Genomic DNA, 21,474 nt, shown 5'->3' on the forward strand with positions numbered 1-21,474 from the left:
CAGTGATGTCCCTTTAATAATTTAGTCGGGTTTTAAGTCATATCGACTCTATGTGGTTATAGCAGTTTTTATAGAAGTTTGCTGCTGGCAAAAGTGTAAGACCTCACTATATGAAGCATACGCGGGCATCTGAGTAGACCTTGCATATTTCATTTAGCTGGCCACAATATGGCCGGATAGATTTCCTCTCAAGAATGTAATTAGAATAACTAGCGAGTTCCGAATCCAAAGCCATCAGTTATCCACGCGACCGCTCTTTTTTAAGCCTATTTTTGCTGAAATATGTCATTCTGCTTCTTTTGCAAGTACAACTGCCTTTGTATTCTTTTATTGCCGGCTAAAACATTGGTGAACTATGTTAAAATATTGCCCGTTTGTAAGGACGATTCTCATTGGATAATTGTGAATTTTAAATAAATTTTATACAAAACCGCTACTATATTCATAATTAGAGTTTTTGCCAAGGCAGCAAATTTCAGGCATTATATTTACTCTCATTGCTTTACGTCTGTTGAGTTTTTAAATACCTACTGTACGTTTATAACAACGATTTTAATTGGAAATCGTGAGTTCATCTTTCTCTGTATTATATATGACCTATATGATATATTTTTAAAGTATTGGACATAAAACAGCCATTTTTTTTTTGACCTAATTCTTTTGTTCAGATTTGTAGAATTCTTGATGGCTGAAACAGATCTCCGTAGTTTTAGATCATTACCGTAAATTGGTATACTGTATAAATTAACATTTACAAACAATTCATTCGTACAGACTAATTTGTTTCTAATGACATAATTATATTAAATATTTTTTCATTTTCTTTCCTGTTTGTCTGAAGATTTGAATTTCACCAAACAAATGTCAATCTGTATTGTCGTTAAACTTGGTTATGAAAGTAATAAATAAAAAATATTCAGTGCACACAATTGACATGAATTATTTACTGTAAGTGGTTAATTGCGTATTTATATAATTTTTTTTGACGTAACAAAATACGTAACTAGATCAATTAACTGTTACACGAAAACTGCATTCATTTAACAACCACAATCACATCATTAAAAACTAAATTAGTACGTTACTTACTCTATATTCAAAAAGACAATTAAAACAAATGTTAATTAGGCGCATTTCAGACTACATTTGTATACGGTGTGAAGCTAATGGTTGGTTTTATTCTCTTATGTGATAAATAAAAATGAATTTATTTTTAAGATGATGAATACAATTTTTTTCTGCATTCTTCTCTATAAACATTTATTTTCAACGGAATCTTTATTCAAAATATTGGAAAATATTTCGTCCAAGGAAACAAAAATTTTGGGCGAATTTATAACCAAGTTTCGAACTAAATGAAAATGACGAATAAAGGTAAAACATGATAATTCACTTAAAGAAATGAAAGGCTAAAAAAACATCAAAAAAGTTTAACCATCTTTTTGCATTTGAGCCATTAAAGAAACCCCACGGAGGGTTTTTGACATGAAGGGACTGTAAATATTTTTTCGAGATTAATGTTTCAGTTGATAAAGGTCTAGACTTATAACTTGTGCACAAAATTTCAGATCGTTAGTTCACTCCGTTTTTTTCCAGAATAATTATTTTAATTGTGAAAAATGACACAAATTGAAATGCGTTGCAACGCTTTTCGCTCAAATCGGGCTAAGAATAGCATAAAATATGATCTTCAATTTATTGGGAGTATGTTTCTTATTTATCTTTTGCAAACCTTTCTGTATTAAATAATTGATCTAGGTAAGAAATTAAAGAAAATATTTCTTTTTAATATGTTTTATTTCATGCTTTCCAGTGTTTTATTTTAATATATCAGATGATTATATCCCGATAAACCACAAGTGAAATTTATAAAATATAATTTTCACTGTAGCCGGACTATATCTGAAGGCGGATGAAAAGAAAATTAATCTAAATGGAATAACAGGCTGAAATAAGTGCCGTCATACGTAAATTTTGCTTCTTTAGGAAAAGAAAGTCGAAATCACCATACATCATGTTAAAGATGTAGCAAAATTTGAGAAATTTAACAGAACTATATTTCAAAATTGATGATGTGACGTCATGATGTGATGACGTCACAAAGGAGAATGCGCGACGTTACGCAGCAAAATCAGTAAAAATACTTAAAATCACTTAAAAAGCATGAAATAAAAAGAAAATTTATTTGTTTTACATATAAGATTGAAATATATTTCATTCGTGAACACCAACTATTATATTTTCACTCGTGGCTACGCCACTCGTGAAAATATTGCATCTGGTGTTCACTCAGTGAAATTATATTTCAATCTTACATGCAAAACAAACAAATATCCTCTATTTATCTCTTAATAAAGTTTAGAAGGCAAAACCACCACTTAGTACACTGTCACTGTAGCCTGCATCATGCGACCAGTGACGTCACATCTACCCATCATGCCATGCAACAAGTGTCGTCTGGTCATGGTCAGCACTGTTTTCATCATGAACACATCTTTAATTGTATCTTTTGTCATTTAATCATATTCATACCACTGTTGTGTCTACATTTATCGTTTAAATTTACTTTAAACATGTTTTAAAAGTAGATCTAGATTCTAACTTTTTTGTCTGATTTTTTTTTTACTTTTTACGTCAATACTTTATAGTACTAGATCTAGTACATGTACTTTTTTGTCATATATCGGCCTCCGCTCCACCTAATCAGCCTTTCTTTATATAACTAACCAGTATTTACCGATTTCTCCGCAAAAGACAAATTACTGATCCAACATGATTTCAGAATCAGCGGCGATAGACAAAATATTAATGTCAATTAGACTTTATGTCCATAATCTATTGTTACGGATAAAATTATTTTTACGGAAATCGAACGGGCGACCCGTTGTCCGTTTGGCTTGGTAGAAAGAGCAGAAAGAGCATTCAACTTGGATTTCAAATCCAAATTGAATGCTCTTTCTTCTCTTTCTACCAAGCCAAACAGACAACGAATTAATACCTCAAATATTACAACATACATGTAGATCTATATATTCCAAACATGATTGCCGTACGGTTCGTTTATAAAATGGTATTTACCTACAAACCTGGGTTAAAGACCACTTCCAGATTAAGATAACCCTGGCTGCAAATAAAGGCCGCTACAATATGACGTCAAAGAACTAGTCTCGTGCAAGAATATACATTTTGATAAACCACGAGATGTCGCTGTTTTATGACGTCATTGAGGCTTACCATGATATAAGAGTTTACCCTCTTTTATCGATTAATGAAACCAGATAATCAATCAGTTAATATTATTTTCTAGTTAATATTTTGATGGTATCAACCAATATTATATGTGATAGTTTTCTTTATCATTTTTCCCGGTATTTTATTGGTTCTTATGGTTGGTTAGATTGTTAGATGTGGTAATGACAAAAAAGAAAAAAAAAGAAAAAAGAAAATAAATAAATAAATAAATAAAATAAAAAATCACACCGAGACAGAACCAGCAGACAATGTGCACTTCAATGTATTCGAAAGCAATTGGTTGCTTAATTGTTAAGGTTTAGGTCTTTAATCGAATAGATTGTATAAAGGTTCGAGCTCTACCCAGGTCACCACCCAGGTCACCACCGTGTTTCCTGTTATGACATCAGTAATAAGTTAAAGTAAGCGGGCTTCAAATGTTTAATTACAAATCGTAAATCTTTTTTTTAATGATTGCATTTTATTGTTGGAAATTTCATTTGTTTTTGAATACCGAGTATTAAAGGCCCATTAAGCCTCATGAATAATATCATTTTTCAAAAGCTCCTTTTTTGGTGTCCTGTTTTATGTTCCAAAAACGTTACTCATTGATCATATTTCTTAGCCAACTTTTATTTATTTTGCGTGTTGGTAATAAGTGCAATTTATTTTGAATTATAATGAATTAGTATTTTGTAAGGAAGTCAAAATACCACTTAATTTACATTTTGTTACCCTTACAATTTATCTCACAATCAAAACTATTTTATTCAGGTGATGAGCATCTTGCATGTTCACAACATTATTATTAATTTGCTCTTCCTACAAAATGTCATGTGCCTTTTGATTGCTGCATCATGTGTATCTGTGTTACACAAAGCAATCGCAACATCTCGGCCCTTTCCGTCAAACTTCGGATGAATTATAGTCGAGATGTTCCGACTGAACGCAATGTTCTGCAATCGTGCCACCAATGGAACAGAGTACGGATTTGTAGGCTTAACTGGCTTTCAATTGGACTTAAAGTTCATATCTACTTTTTAATTTCTTACATGTTATGTAATCGGACCATCTCGGCTATTATCAATAATAACGTCGGAGGCCCCATTCGGAACTGCCTCGGCTATTATCTATAACACGGATTTGTAATATAAATCCGTGTCTATAATAACATCGGAAACAATACGGATTGAAAGTAGTTCTACCACGTGGTTTCAGAGGTAAACAGAAACTGAGATAATGTAAAACGAATGTATAAATTTGACATCCAAAAGAAAAGTAAAGTCTGTTTCGGTACACTTATGATTGAAAATACATGTATGTCTGACAACACTTTGTAATTTAAAAATGCCCACTGGTGTACAATTTTAAACAAATCCGACTAAATGTCAAAAGGTTGTTTTTATGTACTTTCGGTTTCTACAACCATAATAATAAATATAGAAATAATGTATTTTTTGCTTTCGTAGCTATGAATTCGCTTATTTTAGGTGGACTTTTACAATAAATATTTGTAATAAACTTTGCAACAACTTCCAACATTAAATTACAATTTGTTTCTTAGCGTAGGTTAGACCGAAATACCGCATTCATACTATTGTGTTCGAAGACTGGCGGAAAGGGCCGAGTAGTTGCGATTGCGGAGGCCCTATCCGAAGACTGACAGAAAGGGCCGAAAAGTTGCGATTGACATTAACGTAGCAACTATTTAAAGCTTCGTTATATTCGGATAAGTCTGGTTCTATACGCTAGTTGCAAGACAAATCACTTCCGGTTGCAACAGGGTAAGTGCATTATCATATAAAACGTCTCAATTGAGATAATATAGTATAATTAATATCTAATACAAAATGACGATCAATCTTCAATCTTCAAAGATAAAAATAGAGAATTATTTACTTAAATTTTAATCTGACCTATTAATTACTTAATGAAATTGCGTGCAAAGTACTTCTTCTTAAAACAGATTAGCAAGTTAATCATAATTAATATTTAAAGTACGCGGAAAGGGATTTAGAGTTGTTTTTATATATATATGAAAATGTATTGTGAATTCATGCAAATTAACCTATTTTAAGAAGTCTTTTAGCGTATATAATTACTTATTATAATGGCTTTTAAAATGCCTGACAACCTTTATTCTCATTGATCCTGTTTCCGATGCACTATTAAATTTAAAAACCCTTAAGTAATGGCTGAACCCTGTAGTCTATTCAAAGTTTAACAGGTAATAATGCGAAGGCAGGCCTGGTGCTATACTGGTGACAAAGGTATTGGCAGGTTAACGGTGATTAGGGCTGTGTTGCGGTCGTAAAAATCGCCCAATATATCATCTCATGGCAGAGAGAACGTAGTATACATGTGTTTAGTTAAATCATGTTTTTACAAGAATTAAGACATGTTTTTGCATGAGTTAAATCATGTTTATCACCAGCTAAATAATGTTTTGCGTAAAAAAACAGGTCTCAGTAAATATTTATTTTACAATAGTTGAATGATATTTTGCTTCAGTTATGTATCATTTTCTGTATTAGTTAAATCATAAATTACATTAGCTAAATCACGTTGTTGTTTTTTGGCAGTAGTTAAATCCTAATTTGCATTAATGAAATCTTGCTTTGCATCAGTTAAATCATATTTTGCATTAGTTAAATTATATTTTGTATTAGTTAAATCATATTCTACATTAGTTAAATCATATTTTGTATTAGTTTAATAATATTTTGCATTAGCGAAATCATATTTTGCTTAATATTTGCTTAAAAAATAACATAATACTCTTCATTAATATGTTTAGTAAATATATTTTTGAGATTTTTCAGATAAAAAAGAAGGAATTCTATCAAATTCTTAAAGCTAAAGCGTTAGTCGTAATGTAATGTTTTTATATAATAATATTTTATATTTATTGTCTTCACGCTCATTTCTTTTCTATGAATACAGGATTTATTTTCATCGAGTGGTATGAAAATAAATATTTTATGAGTGGCAGTAGCCACGAGTGAAATATGATAATTTTCATACTATGAGATAAAGTAAATCCTGTATTTATAGAGAAAAAAACTTGAATTTTCTGTTTATTATATACCTTTCATCTTTTTTGACCTTACGATTCGAAAGACATTTCCTTTAATTTTGTTTATTGGCTGAAATTAGAAAGAAGTAGTCCGGCAAGATACCAGTGAAATACGGAAAATGTATTTTACTGCGGTGAAAAAATATTTTTTTTACACTGAAAATACAGAAAATTAAATACGCATTTTATTTCAAAAAACATTTCTCAATATTTCATTTATAAGTATATAATAAATTATTATATAATACATTAATTAATAATCATTTATCTCATGCATTTTCATTTTATATGTATCGTTGAGATATGTTAATATCTATAATAACTAGAAAATGTACAGATCACGTGTTATAAAATATGTTCTGTTCTGTTCTGTTCATAAGGAAGACAATAGCAGAGAAATGTTGCGAATTTCTATTTTTGAATTTTAACCACAAAATACCTTTGCTGTCAATCTAATTATTTGATAAAATTTTATTCACATATTAATTTAATATTTATTGAACGTATGATGGCTATTTCATGATTAAATGAAATAACTAAACATTCTCGGACACACTTTTTGTTCCAATTAATATGCGTCGCATACCAAACATAATTTGAGCCGCGTCACGACAAAACCAACATAATGGGTTTGCGACCAGCATGGATCCAGACCAGCCTGCGCACCCGCGCAGTCTGATCAGGATCCATGCTGTTCGCTATCAGTTTCTCTACTTGTAATAGGGTTGGTAAGCGAACAGCATGGATCCTGATCAGACTGCGCGGATGCGCAGGCTGGTCTGGATCCATGCTGGTCGCAAACCCATTATGTTGGCGGCTCATTTATTTTAACAGAACGCGGAAGACATTCTGAGAGATCTTTGTTGTTAGATGTCAATACATAAATTTATTAAATGAATTAATTATCAAATCAGTTCTTTTTTATATTGATTTATGTTTGCATTATTCAAATAAGTTAAAATTTCGAAGCAAGTGTGACTGGACGGCAATGTGCATTAGTGTCAAACGTTATTTGTCATGCAATGAAAACTCTGTATTAAATTTCATAGACGAACAAAAGTTGATACTATATCGAATTCCGTCATAGTCGAGTTCTATTTTTCATAGTACTTCATAAAACCGCATAGTGACGTAATAAAGTGAATGATAATGAGGCCAAATAAAGCTTGACACTAAATATGTTAGTATTCATCCGTGCTGTTCTACAGAAATTAGAAACATTCTCCTGTCGCTATCGCTCCCGTCGAAGTTTCTAATTTCTGTAGAACAGCACGGATGAACACTAACATATACATAACAAGTAATATTTTACTTATTTCAACTTGATAAGGGTTGTCAATAAAGTTATTTGTATATTCACAATGAAATTATTTACCTATTAAAAGTTAGTAAAATATTATATTTTATACATATCATGACATAAAATTATGGTTGGCATATATTAATGGTATCATATTTTAGAAATCATTTTTATGTTAATCGTTTAGTTTAATACCATTCCAACACCCTAGCTTAACCTTCCACCGCTCACACACTCTAGCACCGGTAAATAAAAACAAAGTTACGGTTAAATCAAACAGAACTTACAAACCTAGGAACACCATTTCAATTTAACTAAACTCACACACCCTGGCGCCGACTAAATCAAACAGAATTTACAAACCTTGGTAAGACCTAGGCACCGGCTAGTTCAAACAAAACTCACATACGCTGACACAAGTTAAGTCATGCACAAATCAATTACATGGCACCTGCTAAATCAAATGTTCCCTGTGTTTTGATATTTAGGGATTCAAAATACGTCATAATTACGTCATGGTAATGTAATTATAGTTCATACCGGTAACCAATCACAGATCAGCTATTGGATTCTATTTATAACAATTCAACAAATATTTATTGTTTGCTCACTATTAATTTACATAATCAAAAACATCATACTTAATTGACATAAGTTTTAAAAGGTCAACCTCATATTTCTTTCGCGTGCATTTTAGAGCATTTACATACCTTGATCAATTAATTCTATACATAGAAAACATACGTCATGTTTTGCTGCTCACAATCGCAACTACTCGGCCCTTTCCGACAGTCTTCGGATAAGGTTATTTTAGATAATAGCCGAGGCAGTTCCGAATGTGCTACTCATTGTCCCCATGCGTAATTTTTAATTATTTATGAAAACCGTTTTACTCATATTCACTCCCATTACAAGAGAAAAAAAGAAAACAAAAAGTATCTTTAAAAAAAAGATACTCGGCTAAAGTAAAGTTTTCCATGCAAAGTCATATGAAAATGTTAGCATAGCTAACATAAAAATTACATAATAATTTCTTGTAGGGCTATTGATGGAGCACATTAAATAGTTTGTGTTTCAAACGAAACTGTCGTGTTTCGGTAAGTAAACTCAATGTCTAACACCAACATTTATACAGTCGGTAGATAACTTTTTTTTTATAAAGATACTTGATTAATATGCAAAAATATATGAAAATTATAAACATTACATCAATTGATCACAACAATAATCATAATCATATAATATATTAGACACTTATTGAACATCATAAACTAAGGGTCCTAATATTAATCTCGTTATTTTGGCCAACATATAAAACTCTGACCTTGTGTAAAATAAACACGGTAAGTTCTTACATGAGATCTGAAAGTGGCTGTTTTGCGGTAGGAAGTACTGGTTAACAGAGCAATTTAACTAGAAAGTTAAAGAACTATGCTGTACATTTTAATTTAGAACTATCCTTTTACATTTTGCCGGCTCGCCACGGCGAGCCGGTATTACGGTAGGATTTTACTAGGAAACAACCTAAAACTCCGAAGCTATCCAAAAATTTAATCGAAGCTTGGCTTCCAGCTTTCTACAAAATTTATCTATCAGGGCTAGGATCCAAAATTATATAGCCAATCAAATTTAATCTTACATAGCGTCAAAAAACCTTCAATTTTCACGCCATTTTTAAAAATCAGCAAGTATTGTTTTGAGCGCAAAGATATAATGATGATTAAAATGTTTGTCTTTATGAATTCTTTTCAATAAATCATATTTACACTGACTTCTGATTTAGCGATTTCACCTGTTTTCTCTGTAGTAAGTTTTCGTTTGGTTAATTAACATAAGTGTACATCTGGTTCTGTGCATTTTTTATTTTAGTCTGGATTACCTGCCCTTTGTCTAAATTGTTGTCGTAATGAAAGGCCATTAAACGTTAATTTTTTTATTGTATATAATGAACGTTAAATTAATTTACTTAGAATATAGATATATTTAGAGCTATTTATTAACAAACTTAAAATGGGGAAACCACAATACTTATAATTATATGCCTAATTAATTGGAAAAATCAAAGACTATTTTCTTGAATTGGTCAAATCCCGGGATCCCTATATGTTTTAAAACGATCCCAGCTTTTCTGAAAACTATATACTTGAACTGGCCAATCCGTGAGATCTATTTACATTTTAATACGATCCCGGCTTTTCTGAAAACTATATTCTTGAACTGGTCAATTCCCGGGATCCCTATATGTTTTAATAGGATCCCGGCTTATCTTAAAAACATCTTCTTAGACTGGTCAATTTCTGGGATCCCTTTATTTTTTAATAGGATCCCGGCTTTTCTGGCTGAATTGATTGACAACTTGTGTTTACTTTAGGACTTGTGCATCTCATTCCAATACTAAATAACATACATGTATTACAACTTAATTTTGTATAAAAAGACATCTTTATGAAATCTACCTATCTAACATTTTGTGGTCAAGGTCAACAGGCCATATAGTAAATGTGCATAGACATAGGTTCTTCATTCAATCTGTTTACATGCACCTTCATATATACTCATACTCATCTTGGTTAAACTGAGAGAACTTTATATGTCACTTTCAGTCAATGAGTTTAAGAGTTTGAATTTACTGGCCCGAATTCCAGTTTTGAATTTATTCTACTAAATAATTAACAAAGTTTTCTTAAATTTACACTGGCCTGAACTTATATACACTGGCCATCGGGCACCGGGCCAGTGTTGACTTCACTTTTATTTTGATGTTCGCTGAAGTCTCTTCAGCTAACAGAACTGTCATTTTTACATTTAAACACACCTCTTGAAAAAAATTACGAAGCGAGTCGCTACTAGCTTTTTTAAAAGCTAACCTTGTATTTTATTATAATGGCAAGAAGTATCATTTACATTTAAATAGAATGACAAGAACTATCCTTTATATTAATTTCAGAACGGCCAATGAAATTCCCAGATATCATTTTGTAATTTTGAAGTGAAGAATGAAAATTCTTCTTATATTCAGTTCTTTCCTGAAGTGAAACTGATTTTAAAACGGACTTCGGTCGGGGAAAAAAACAGAACTAAAGAGAACGCCCCAAAGCTAGCTACCGTATACGCATACCTTCTAGCACCGGCTTAAGCATTAATCATATTTAATTAATATTTTTCTTTCGTACACCGTATGCCGTAAGCCAATCAGAATGGAGTATCAGTGCCACCTGATAACAACATGAACGACAAAAGATCTCAAAAAGGGGAGCCTATTGGGCTTGCCATCCGTCATGTTTTCGTCGGTAAAGAATTTGTAAAAATGAAATACCTCAAAACCAGTTTGTATGGTCCTGTGGGGAAAAGGAAACAACCCAAAATCGCGTGTCCTCCCCATGTTTCCGTAGTATTTGTGGTTTAATTTTATCGTACTGAACATATTAAATTCGACCCAGTTTAAAAAGGAAACTCTGGTTTGATTAAATGAATTATATTTGAAATAAAACAATTCTTTGTATAATATTATGAGAAAAGTGGTTAGATTTATTATTAATGAGGCGTAATGTTTGAAAATATGGAAATATTTATACCACAATGACGTCAGGTCAAGGAAGTGATATAACTAAATAAACAATTTCCCTACTGTAAACAATACATCAGAAACAAAAAGACCCCTCTTTACATGTAAACAATATACTATTTATAAGAGCATATCGCTTAACATGACGTTATTTTTATATACTAACTGTTCACCTAGTCAGTGAAAACCTGTTTCGAACGTTGACTGCTAATTGGGACGCGCGTTCTACGTAAGTGAACTATACGTAACGCGTTCAATTTTAATTGTCACGTTCGTTTATATATTTAGAAAAAAGGTTATCTAGTTCATCGGTTACTACTGTAGCATTATATTAAAGGGCATTGGTCAATCGTAAAGTTATCCCCGGTACTCCCCTCCCAAAAACTCGGTGGAAATAGCGGGGACGCAACGGTGACTTGTGCAAGATTGTCCGCTGTAATACAGCCATGACATAATGAAGTAATAATAATTCCCCACTCCGCTAACCCCATATCTCGCACGCTCCAACGGGGTATTTTCATTTTTGTTAAATACGATTCAAAATAAAAAGGTCAACTACCCGCTTTTATAAACCTGATAGTAAGTTTAACTACCCCAAATCAGAAAGGTTTTTATTTTTATTTAAATGAGCCAGTAAACTGTTGATTTCCTTTGATGTTTTCCTTTCAAAGAAGCGCTTTTATTCCAATCAGTTGGGTATCAGTCAATTTGATATTTTTACACCAGAGATTTATTTTTAAAAATTTCAATCTAAAGTCAGCGAAATAATGATAAATTGAAGGGACGAACGAACGGACGGACAGTTGTGCCAGCATTATGATTTCGTAAGGTTTTTTTTCTTCTTTTTTTTGTTATTTTATTTGGCTTTTTCTAACACTATTTTTTAACTAAGATTAGGGTCAGAATGAAGCTCAAAAATGCCCAGATGGACGGAAAGACAGACGGACGAACTTGCAAATCAAGTAAACATATAAACAATATGTTTAATTTGTTTACTGATTACAGCAATTGAAATAAAAACAATGATTTAAAACATAAAATATACTTCAATTATACATGTCCCCAATGATAAACATCGCTAATTAACATCACCATCAAATCTTATTTAAATAATGAAGTTTTTTTTTCACTTTCAATTTTCATTTTTGAAACTTTCAATGCAATTAATGCAAATGTGACGAGAATTCATAATAAATGTAATGTGAAAGTTATTGTTTTTTGTTTTAAAGTAATTCGTTTTTGCTTGTAAATAACTTTAGTTTTTGCTTGAAAATAAATTTAGTTTTTGCTTGAAAATAAATTTAGTTTTTTTTTTCTTGACAACAGGTCAAGTCGATTAAAAAAAGCAAAATGATTGCGAAAGATTTGAAACTAAAAATACATGTAAATGTAAATACAGGAATGTTATATTGTGTTCTTATTCTTATTCAGTTGTCGTTTGCATTTTCACACAATTTTGCTTGATAAATCATTTTTATGCAATGCAATTTGTAGTTTTATTGACAAATGTCTCAGGTTTTGAGCACGTATGCTTACTAACCACCATCACGGATTTATATTACAATGTAATATAAATCCGTGCCGCCATATTGGTATTTTTCTTAAACAAAATAATAAGCACGAGTAAACAAAATTCATTAATTCATTTTACATATAATCATGTTTTGCACAATTATTGTTATCACATCGGTGTCGTGACTTTGGTTTAATTCAAGTTTTTTATTCAACCAGAAGTAATCACGGAGAATGGCCTCAATTGCCCCTTGGAGCTTCCGGGAAGAACAGTCCGCCCTTAGTTTTCTGACATCAAATTAGCCTAAATTTCTGCCGAGACTCAAACCACAAACTGCGAGTTGAAGTCAGCGGTCGTAAACACCCGGCTATAGTGAAAGTAGCTCGATGTACTATTCTTACATAAAAAAAGCAGACGATAAATGTTGTTGATCCTGATCATACAGACGCTTGTTTGATTACAATAAAACACGGAAAGTGCCAATAAATGCGGAAAGTACACGAGCAATTCATCATTTCACGCGTTATCGATCATCAGTGATTTTTTTGCATGTAAATTGGTAAACATGGTGTAATCTATCTTGTTTCATGTCGTCGTAGAAAACCAAATATTCAATCACTTTTCCCAATAACGTTTGTTGTTTCCCGGAATGATTTAAAACCACGGCCTTGTAATAATATTTACTTTATCAATTTATTTTGATAGTATTATACATTGTATAATGTTTTCATAGTGAATTTTCAGCTTATTTGCTCCGAGAAGATCCCACCCTTTCCCATCCCGTTTTTGCAAAGCTATTTGTGTACATATTAACAGGCATACTTCCGGAACATGTACTTCAAGAACGTTCCACCAACTACACACATATTTTGGGTGAAAAACAAGGAAGTAAACCCTCCGCAATTTCTACAAGCATGCAAGCAAGCAAGCAACAAGGACAATAAAACATCAGACTAATACAATTAAGAAAATAGTAGCATAAGGAATGTCACAATTTCCAAGTTTGTCTGATTGTAATGGTTAATTGTCTTACCACTTATACGGAAGTGGTCGGTCTCTCGCAGAAAATTTGGTAAATGCTGGTTACATTATTAGGAATGCCAGTTAGATTGACCGACGGCCGACAAATAAATACAAATGTGTTTAAATCGACGTACATGGCAGATGCTAAGCAAAGGCACATCTGTCTGATTGGCCAGTTGTTGCACTGAATTTGGCACATATATAATGTAATATATTGTCTAACTTTCTGGTTTAGAGATGGCTGCGGGAAAATGATTGTTATGAAGTTATTTTGATCTTCGTTCGCCATGTTGCAAGCGACATAGAAGCAAAAGTACGTTTGATCAACTACATGACTTGACATGCGCAATTTATCTAAAGCTCGTGGTCAAAGTCGCTCTAAATTATGTACATATGTACATATATGTAGAGAAGTTGGGGTATACTTGCGGGGAAGAGTTGTCAAACTGGTGTAGAATCCAGATCGAAACAATTTCAGACATAAATGAAAAAAGCAAAGTGAAATAGTGTATTTTCTATGTCGTAAGGTAACATACAAAACTAAAGTACAAAAATGAACCTAACGCATATAAACGATTTTTTGCTATTTTTACATTCATGAATATGATAAGGGCAGTGTATTTATTGGCCAGTATAAAAAGATCACAGTATCGAATTAACGAGTGATAGATTATACTTGGACGCACCTTTTTCTCCCGACGTTAACAGCGTTCACGTCTCGTTAACGCTGTTGCTGAACGCTTAACGTGGTAATAACGTTAACCTAATAATGCATTAAACGCTGACTCAGAATACCGTCAGATGTTGTATAAAATAACGTAGCTGTTTTCACGCTTGTCAGAGAGTCTTAGAGAACTGTAACGTTGTAAAGTGCTATAACTTTACGTTACGTTAAACTCTACAACGTGTTTTGAAGACGCTGTTGTTTGAATTGTTTTAATCTATAACCTTTGGATAAAACATTAATTGTTTGCAAAATTATACCTTTCATTAACCAGTTATAATACAGAGTTAAATGATAAAATAAATTAATATACGCTGGCTTAACGTTTCTCTAATTGAATTGCAATTTTACAAAAAAGATATGGATATATACAAAGCAATATTCCTGACGTCTGTTTTTATCCTGGTAGTTTATACGGAGGTCGGACATGGCCACGGAGGGTTACTCGAACCTCCAATGAGGAGTGTAGCATGGAAGTATGGATTCGACGCCCCGATTAACTACGACTGGATGTCACTGTATTGCGGGGGATTAAATGTGAGTATATTTTCAATTTGATAAATAAAATATCTTATTTTAAAAATAATGATATCTAATTTTCAAAAATAAAATGTCTAATTTTAAACAGCATTATCACAAAAGCAGCAACAGCAAATACAACTAAACTATTTCTCTAGTATCATATCTTAAATTTTTTTCTCTATGGGAGAATTTAATTCCTTACACCGATTTGATCATTCAGGATGACGTAAACAAGACATATTTTTAGAACTGATGCACGTGCTCTCGCGCTTTGTATTAAATCAATCGTCTGATTCAATGATAGACAGGAAGTGTTCAGAATGTCGTAAAAAAACCCATCGTGACATCTTAAGTAATAAATTAACAATAATAGGTCGAACCAAAAGTACATGAAAAGCAGTGTCATTACTATGATAAATCAACCGGCGGTTTTGGAGTAAAGGTCACTTTAACCTAAAACATGTAAATGTTTATTAGACAATTATTTTTAAAAGTCGGGTTATACATTAATTTCCGACTCTTGTCAAATGTGAAGCAACATTTTTAAACTCGTTTATACAGAATTTATCTTTGTACGATGGTGTAGGAAGCTAAAAGCTTATAGAAACAGTTTCGAATCTGTTCCTGCAACCAACAAGCATTGAACGATCAGTGTTAAGTTTATTGCTCAATGAGACAACGGCTATCTCTAGCGGGGTTTGAACCCACGCGGTCAGTAATCCTTAAATTACTAGCCACTCGACCTTGCTGCCACTACAAAGATATATATTTGCAATGCATTTCGAGGTGAAGTTACATAAAGTGAACAATGACTGTTATAAAGTAAACAGTAACTGTTTACTTGATAAACATAAAAAAGTTTATTCAGGAAATAACATAAAGTTAACTGTTTAAATACTGAAAAAGAAGAAGAAGAACAACAACAACCATTGAAATTACATGAATAAACGTGAATTAATAAACGTCAAAGCAAAATGATTTTAGTTGACGATTTACGGTTGCAGACACTATAAAGAACTTGTTTAGGTGAAGGTGAAGGTCACTGCTACTTCTGAATTAGGTAACTGTCAAGGTCACTGCTATGCAAGAATTTGGTGAATATGAAGATCAACCTTTTTGTGCTCTTTATTTACAGAACTTTACAAAGAACAATGGAACATGTGGTCTATGTGGCGACCCCTATGATGGCCCTTATGAGAACGATAAAGGCGGGATTTACGACACCGGAATTATTGTACGGCATTATCCGGCCGATTTACGGGAAATAGAGGTCAAGGTCGAAATTACCGCTCATCACAAGGGATACTTCCAGTTTAAACTCTGCCCGAATAACGCCGAGGAGCTGACACAGTCATGTTTGGACAGGTAAGTTTAAGATAGTATAGAGGTCATGAAGGTAAAACTGCCAAGTCCATAAATGTGAGAAACAAAAATTACATCACTCCCATAAACACAGCATCAGCTCTGTACAAATGTTTATCTACATGTCTGTTAATTTAATACCGTCTTTTTGAATACTTTAAAGACATATCTAGAATGTATGGTTTCATGAGTTACGTCATATCCTACTGTCAAGAATTCTGATTGATTTAAAGGAAGTAAACCAAAAATAATGATCACTGAAATAATAAGGATCATAGTAGATCTACATACTTATCATTGTTTTATGTTAAAGATATCCATTGCTGATTCGAGAGGGACGGCTTCAAGGTGACCCTACTCGATATTTCCCCCCTAAAGACCCGAAACTGAGCGAGGTCCACGTTCTTCTTCCACAGGGGGTCACTTGTGATCGATGCGTATTACAGTGGACTTACACCGCAGGTATGAAACTATAAAAATCTTAACAAAATATGTTTAGACGGACCAACACAGGCGATATATGAGCCAAATTGTGTTGAAATAGGAGTAACATTCAGACAAACGCAAAATAATACAAGAATTATCTTTAAAAATGATACACGGCCGAAGTAAAACTCATAAACATACATATAGCATGAACATATGGCAAGAACTATCTTTTATAATTTATTTAAGAACTATCCTTGAAATCTTATATTAGAATGACGAGAACTATCCTTTACATTTTATTTTTAAACTGGCCAATGAGATTCCAAGATTTCAGTTTGTAATTTTAAAATGACCGATAATAACTCTTTTTATGTTCAGTTTTTCCTTGTATATTTTACTGGAAGACAAACTGATTTTAGACGGCCTTCCGGAAAACAAACCGACTAGCAAACACACGTTAAATATATGATTGATAAAATGTTTTTGTCAAATCTGTTCAAAGAGAGACAACTTTTTTGAAACAATGCGTCGCATTAATCAAGGGAAATAATACCAGTCTAATTAAATTCTTGTTAAACTTCAAATGTTACGTGTTATGACTAAACTAATAAAGTGGTAATTCAGGGATGACGAATCTAATGAAATTAATCAAATTTTCAATGGTATTGCATTTACGTAATTAATAATCACATTCAAAATCATATAAGTTATCGCCTATATCATAATACAGAAAAACAATACAAATATTATAAAACATGCTTGCTTCAATCATATTGACAGATTTCTCGTAAACTGGCAGTAAATTATCATTGATATTTCATATATATAGAACGTCACGGTAGTTTATCGTATAAATAATGGATTGACAATTAGTGTCGTGTCGGTTTCACACGAATATAATTTTACGAGACACCGCTTCTATATTTAGCATGTTAAAAATTTCCTAAGAGCAGTTTGCACGTATCCTTTTCTTTTAAAGGAACTCCACTGAGGTTAGAAAAAAAAAATAAATAAATAAACGAATTTCTTACATAGATCAGCTGGGGCACTTAAAACAAAACGATGGAAACAATAAATAAGAAATATACTCAAAAATAAATTGAATGTAGTATGTTGGTGCTATTCTTAGCCCGATTTGATTGAAAAGCGTTGTAACGCTTAAAAATGTTGGTCATTTTCATAATTAGCACAATTATTCTGGAAAAGCGAAGTGAGCGAATGATCTGAAATTTTGCACACAATTTACTGGACTAGACCTACATCAAATGGAACTTAAATCTCGAAAACTTATTTCCAGTCCCGTCTAAACAAGACATCTCAATGGAGTCCACTGACGGTTTTTTACAGAACGGGACTTGAAATATTTTTCGAGGTTTGTATACCAATGAGCTGTATCTCTAGTCCAATAAATTGTGTGCATTTTTGCATTTTTTTTTGTGATCGTTTCTTCTTCCCATAATTTTTATTATTCAAAATGACTTTTAAAATGAGTATAAAGAGTTGCAACGCTAATAGCTTACATTCGATTAAAAATCTATTTTCAAGTTAATTGAGCATAATTCTTTATTATTATTTGCAGACATTTTTTCATTTTTAGTGCATAAAAGAATTCATAAAAGAATTTAAATTTTTATGCTTAAAATAAGTGTCGTATTTTTTACCTCAGTGAGGTGCCTTTAATAATGTTAATGGTACAAATGCATAGTTTGGCTTCATGGCTTTGCATAGTTTAATATTCTGAAGAAATATTATTTAGTCATGCATTTTGAAAAATACAACAAAAAATGCAAACTAACGAGAAAAAGTGGCTATTTTTGTACAATATCTATTTAATGCAAACAATCAAAATAGGGCGTTCCACTTGTGACAATACACTGTGGATGAGATAAAAACACTACCGAAATGTTGTTGGCATGTGACTTCTGGGTTTTTTTCTGATATATTTGTATCATATTCCCTTAGGACAAACAAATATCTCCATTTCTTAAGAGCATTAATTGTAGAGAAAGCAGTTAATTATTACAACAAATAATGCCTACAAATAAAAAAAATATTTCAATATTTTATGATTTAATAATTTTAACGTTTACCCGTTTTATTTGGCATCCCTAAAATAATGGATTTTTTGCTCTTTGTCCAGGTAACAATATTGGGAGAGATGTACAAGAAACGTTTGTAAACTGCGCAGATATAAGTATTGGTGGAACCTTAGATCGAGTCCCGGTCAAAAGTTCACAACCGAACGATGGCTCTGTTGTCGTGATTGGACAGCAGCCGAACCTGACCAGCATTATTGACCATGCATCCCCCGATGCTGTGAGAGAAGTTCTGACAGCATTGTCAGGCCACTCTCATGCAATGCCTAATGGATTTCCTGACACACCTGGTTTAAATCATCATGACCACGCTCGCGGGGAAAATAGCGGAATGAGAAACAAGGAATCTGTAATAAATCGTCAGTCAACGCCAAGATCTCGGTGGAATAATGATGGAGGTCAATGGACAAGAGTACCTTTAGTAAATGAATTGAATCAACGTTTAGCGAATCTGCAGAACTCAGATACACCCGGACTATCAAGAGATGATCGTCTAGGCTCCTCTTTGGACGGCCAGGAAAGAACTGGTATGAATTGGGACTGGAATGGCGAAGGAAGATTTATTGGTTTGAGTAATTTTGGTCCAAGACATCCTGGATCGTTCAATGGTATCTTCTTACCTCCATTTCAAATGGATCCATCTCAAATGAGCAGATTTTGGTCAAATAGTGTACCACCGCCTTCAGAAGTTACTTTTCAACATGTAGATAATGATCAAGCTATTAACAGACATCGGGAACAAACGTTAACAGATAAAGGGTCTCATACAAGCCTTCTTGGTTCTGTGGCTGGTGTTGCAGGAAGTCTAGCGAATAACCGTCACAATGGACAAACAGGTGCGAATTCACGCTTGGGCCACATTCCAAGACACTTCGTGAATCAAATGAACGAACTTCGGCAAGCATTTCCAAATAGTCGGCAGTGGAGGCGGGGCGATGGAATGGCATCAGCAAGAAATGCTGTTAGACACGCCCCTCCAGTAGACACTCACGATTTTTCAGTTGATGAAATAAGACAGTTAGTGCCTTCTTTACCAGTAAACATTGGTCCGCGCCAAGATATCGATAGACGATTTTACCCAGACGCAACGAATACGCGCGAAAACTGGTTCCCGGGATCTCACGTTCTAATGCAACGACAGCGCATGCGCCAAATGTCTAGAAGAAGACCACGCCTACCAAGGCGAATCGAGGTGCACACAATGGCGGTTGCACAACATTTATTGAGAAAATACCCTCAGTTAAGAGGACGAGTGTTCCTCTCACGACAGGGTCATGTGAGGAACCAATTTTCCCATATGATGAATAAATACGCAAGACGTCGAAATTGGTCGTCAACAACACGATAAAGAAATACATGAAACAGAAACAATACATTCACCTGCTGACTTTGTAAAACTGAACTTTTCCAGACAGTCTGCATTGATGTGGCAACGTCGGCGCTGATCCAGAATTATTGATAAGAATGGGCTTCACAATTTCAACAAGATACAACATATATTCCAAAGAGTATTGACATGTTACTACTATTCTAGAAGGATCCGTAAGTCACAATTTTGCCCCAAGATTGACGCTCAAAACGTACGAATAATATCCAAATGATATAGGTGTTCCACAATGTAGTAAAGTCCCAGGCTGTGGGGTTATGACAATATAACCCTTTCTCTGGATTCGAACATGTAACGGCAAATCAATTTCAATCCCAGTAACGTTCAGTAGCGAACTTTTTGATAATGTTATAAGATTTATTTTCCTTAATCTCAAAATGAAATTCGTTAGTTGAATAAGCTAGTGGTCGGCATATTTCTGTACTGTTTTAAAGCGGCTGTACCAAGAAACATTCATTCGAATTACAGTTAAAAATCCCTCTCTTGAGACCTCCAAACTGACTGGACCAAAGTGGTCTTAATATCGGGATGGTTTTCCGAGATATCTACTGTATTTCTTATTTAAATATGTAATTTATAGCATAATAATCCAGTACTTTAAAAGTACAATTCATGTATATAAGTTGTAAATAGTCATTTTAGAATACTCATTTGTATACGGCTTCTTAATTGTTATCATTTCTTTGAAATTTCAAGCAATGTGCCTCCAGATTTATGCTATTCTTATGAATATTTTGAAAATATTTCAAGTGTTCGAATGAAGTCGGCAAATTCCGTTATTCCTCTCTGTATTCATATCTTACGTAATATGCCGAAGATATACGATCTTTTTTTTTTTTTTTTGTTATCAATAAACTTCTTTCAAACTAAACTTTGGCGGAAAAATGAAATAAAACGATAAATTTACCTGCATATTATCAGCTGTTAATTTACGTTCACTGATGTATGAATAATTATTATGACTTTTTTGTTTCTTTTTTAAAGCTTATTTTTAACCCATATCCTTCCTAAAGTGATCAAAATAGACATTGCAAACAATATAACTCCAGACCAGACGACAAATACTCCAGTGTCTTGTCAGGGAACTGTTTGATTGTCATAATTTACTTCTTTTACTTTCTTGAAAAAAATGGACGAAAAGAAAAATAATTAAGCAGACGACATTTTAGCAGACGACACTTTTCCCAGCATGCAAAGGGTTTATTTATACACGCATCCTATTTATAGAGCCACATGTGTATAGATA

General features: G+C 32.9%; 1 protein-coding gene across 1 annotated transcript in view; it reads left to right on the forward strand.

Moving 5' to 3' along the window:
• Positions 1–14,439: 14,439 nt before the first annotated feature.
• Positions 14,440–21,474, forward strand: part of LOC132754081 (uncharacterized) — an 8,407-nt gene continuing 1,372 nt past the window's right edge. The window contains exons 1-4 of the mRNA XM_060744677.1: positions 14,440–14,969; positions 16,090–16,319; positions 16,630–16,778; positions 18,886–21,474. The exon at positions 18,886–21,474 is cut by the window's right edge and continues 1,372 nt beyond it. Of these exons, the coding sequence (XP_060600660.1) occupies positions 14,793–14,969; positions 16,090–16,319; positions 16,630–16,778; positions 18,886–20,189 (1,860 nt within the window). The 5' untranslated portion in view covers positions 14,440–14,792 and the 3' untranslated portion in view covers positions 20,190–21,474. The remainder of the gene's footprint in view (positions 14,970–16,089; positions 16,320–16,629; positions 16,779–18,885) is intronic.

The sequence above is a fragment of the Ruditapes philippinarum genome, unplaced genomic scaffold (assembly GCF_026571515.1).
Source record: "Ruditapes philippinarum isolate M1 unplaced genomic scaffold, ASM2657151v2 ctg971_1_1_1_1, whole genome shotgun sequence".
In the NCBI taxonomy this organism is placed as follows: domain Eukaryota; kingdom Metazoa; phylum Mollusca; class Bivalvia; order Venerida; family Veneridae; genus Ruditapes; species Ruditapes philippinarum.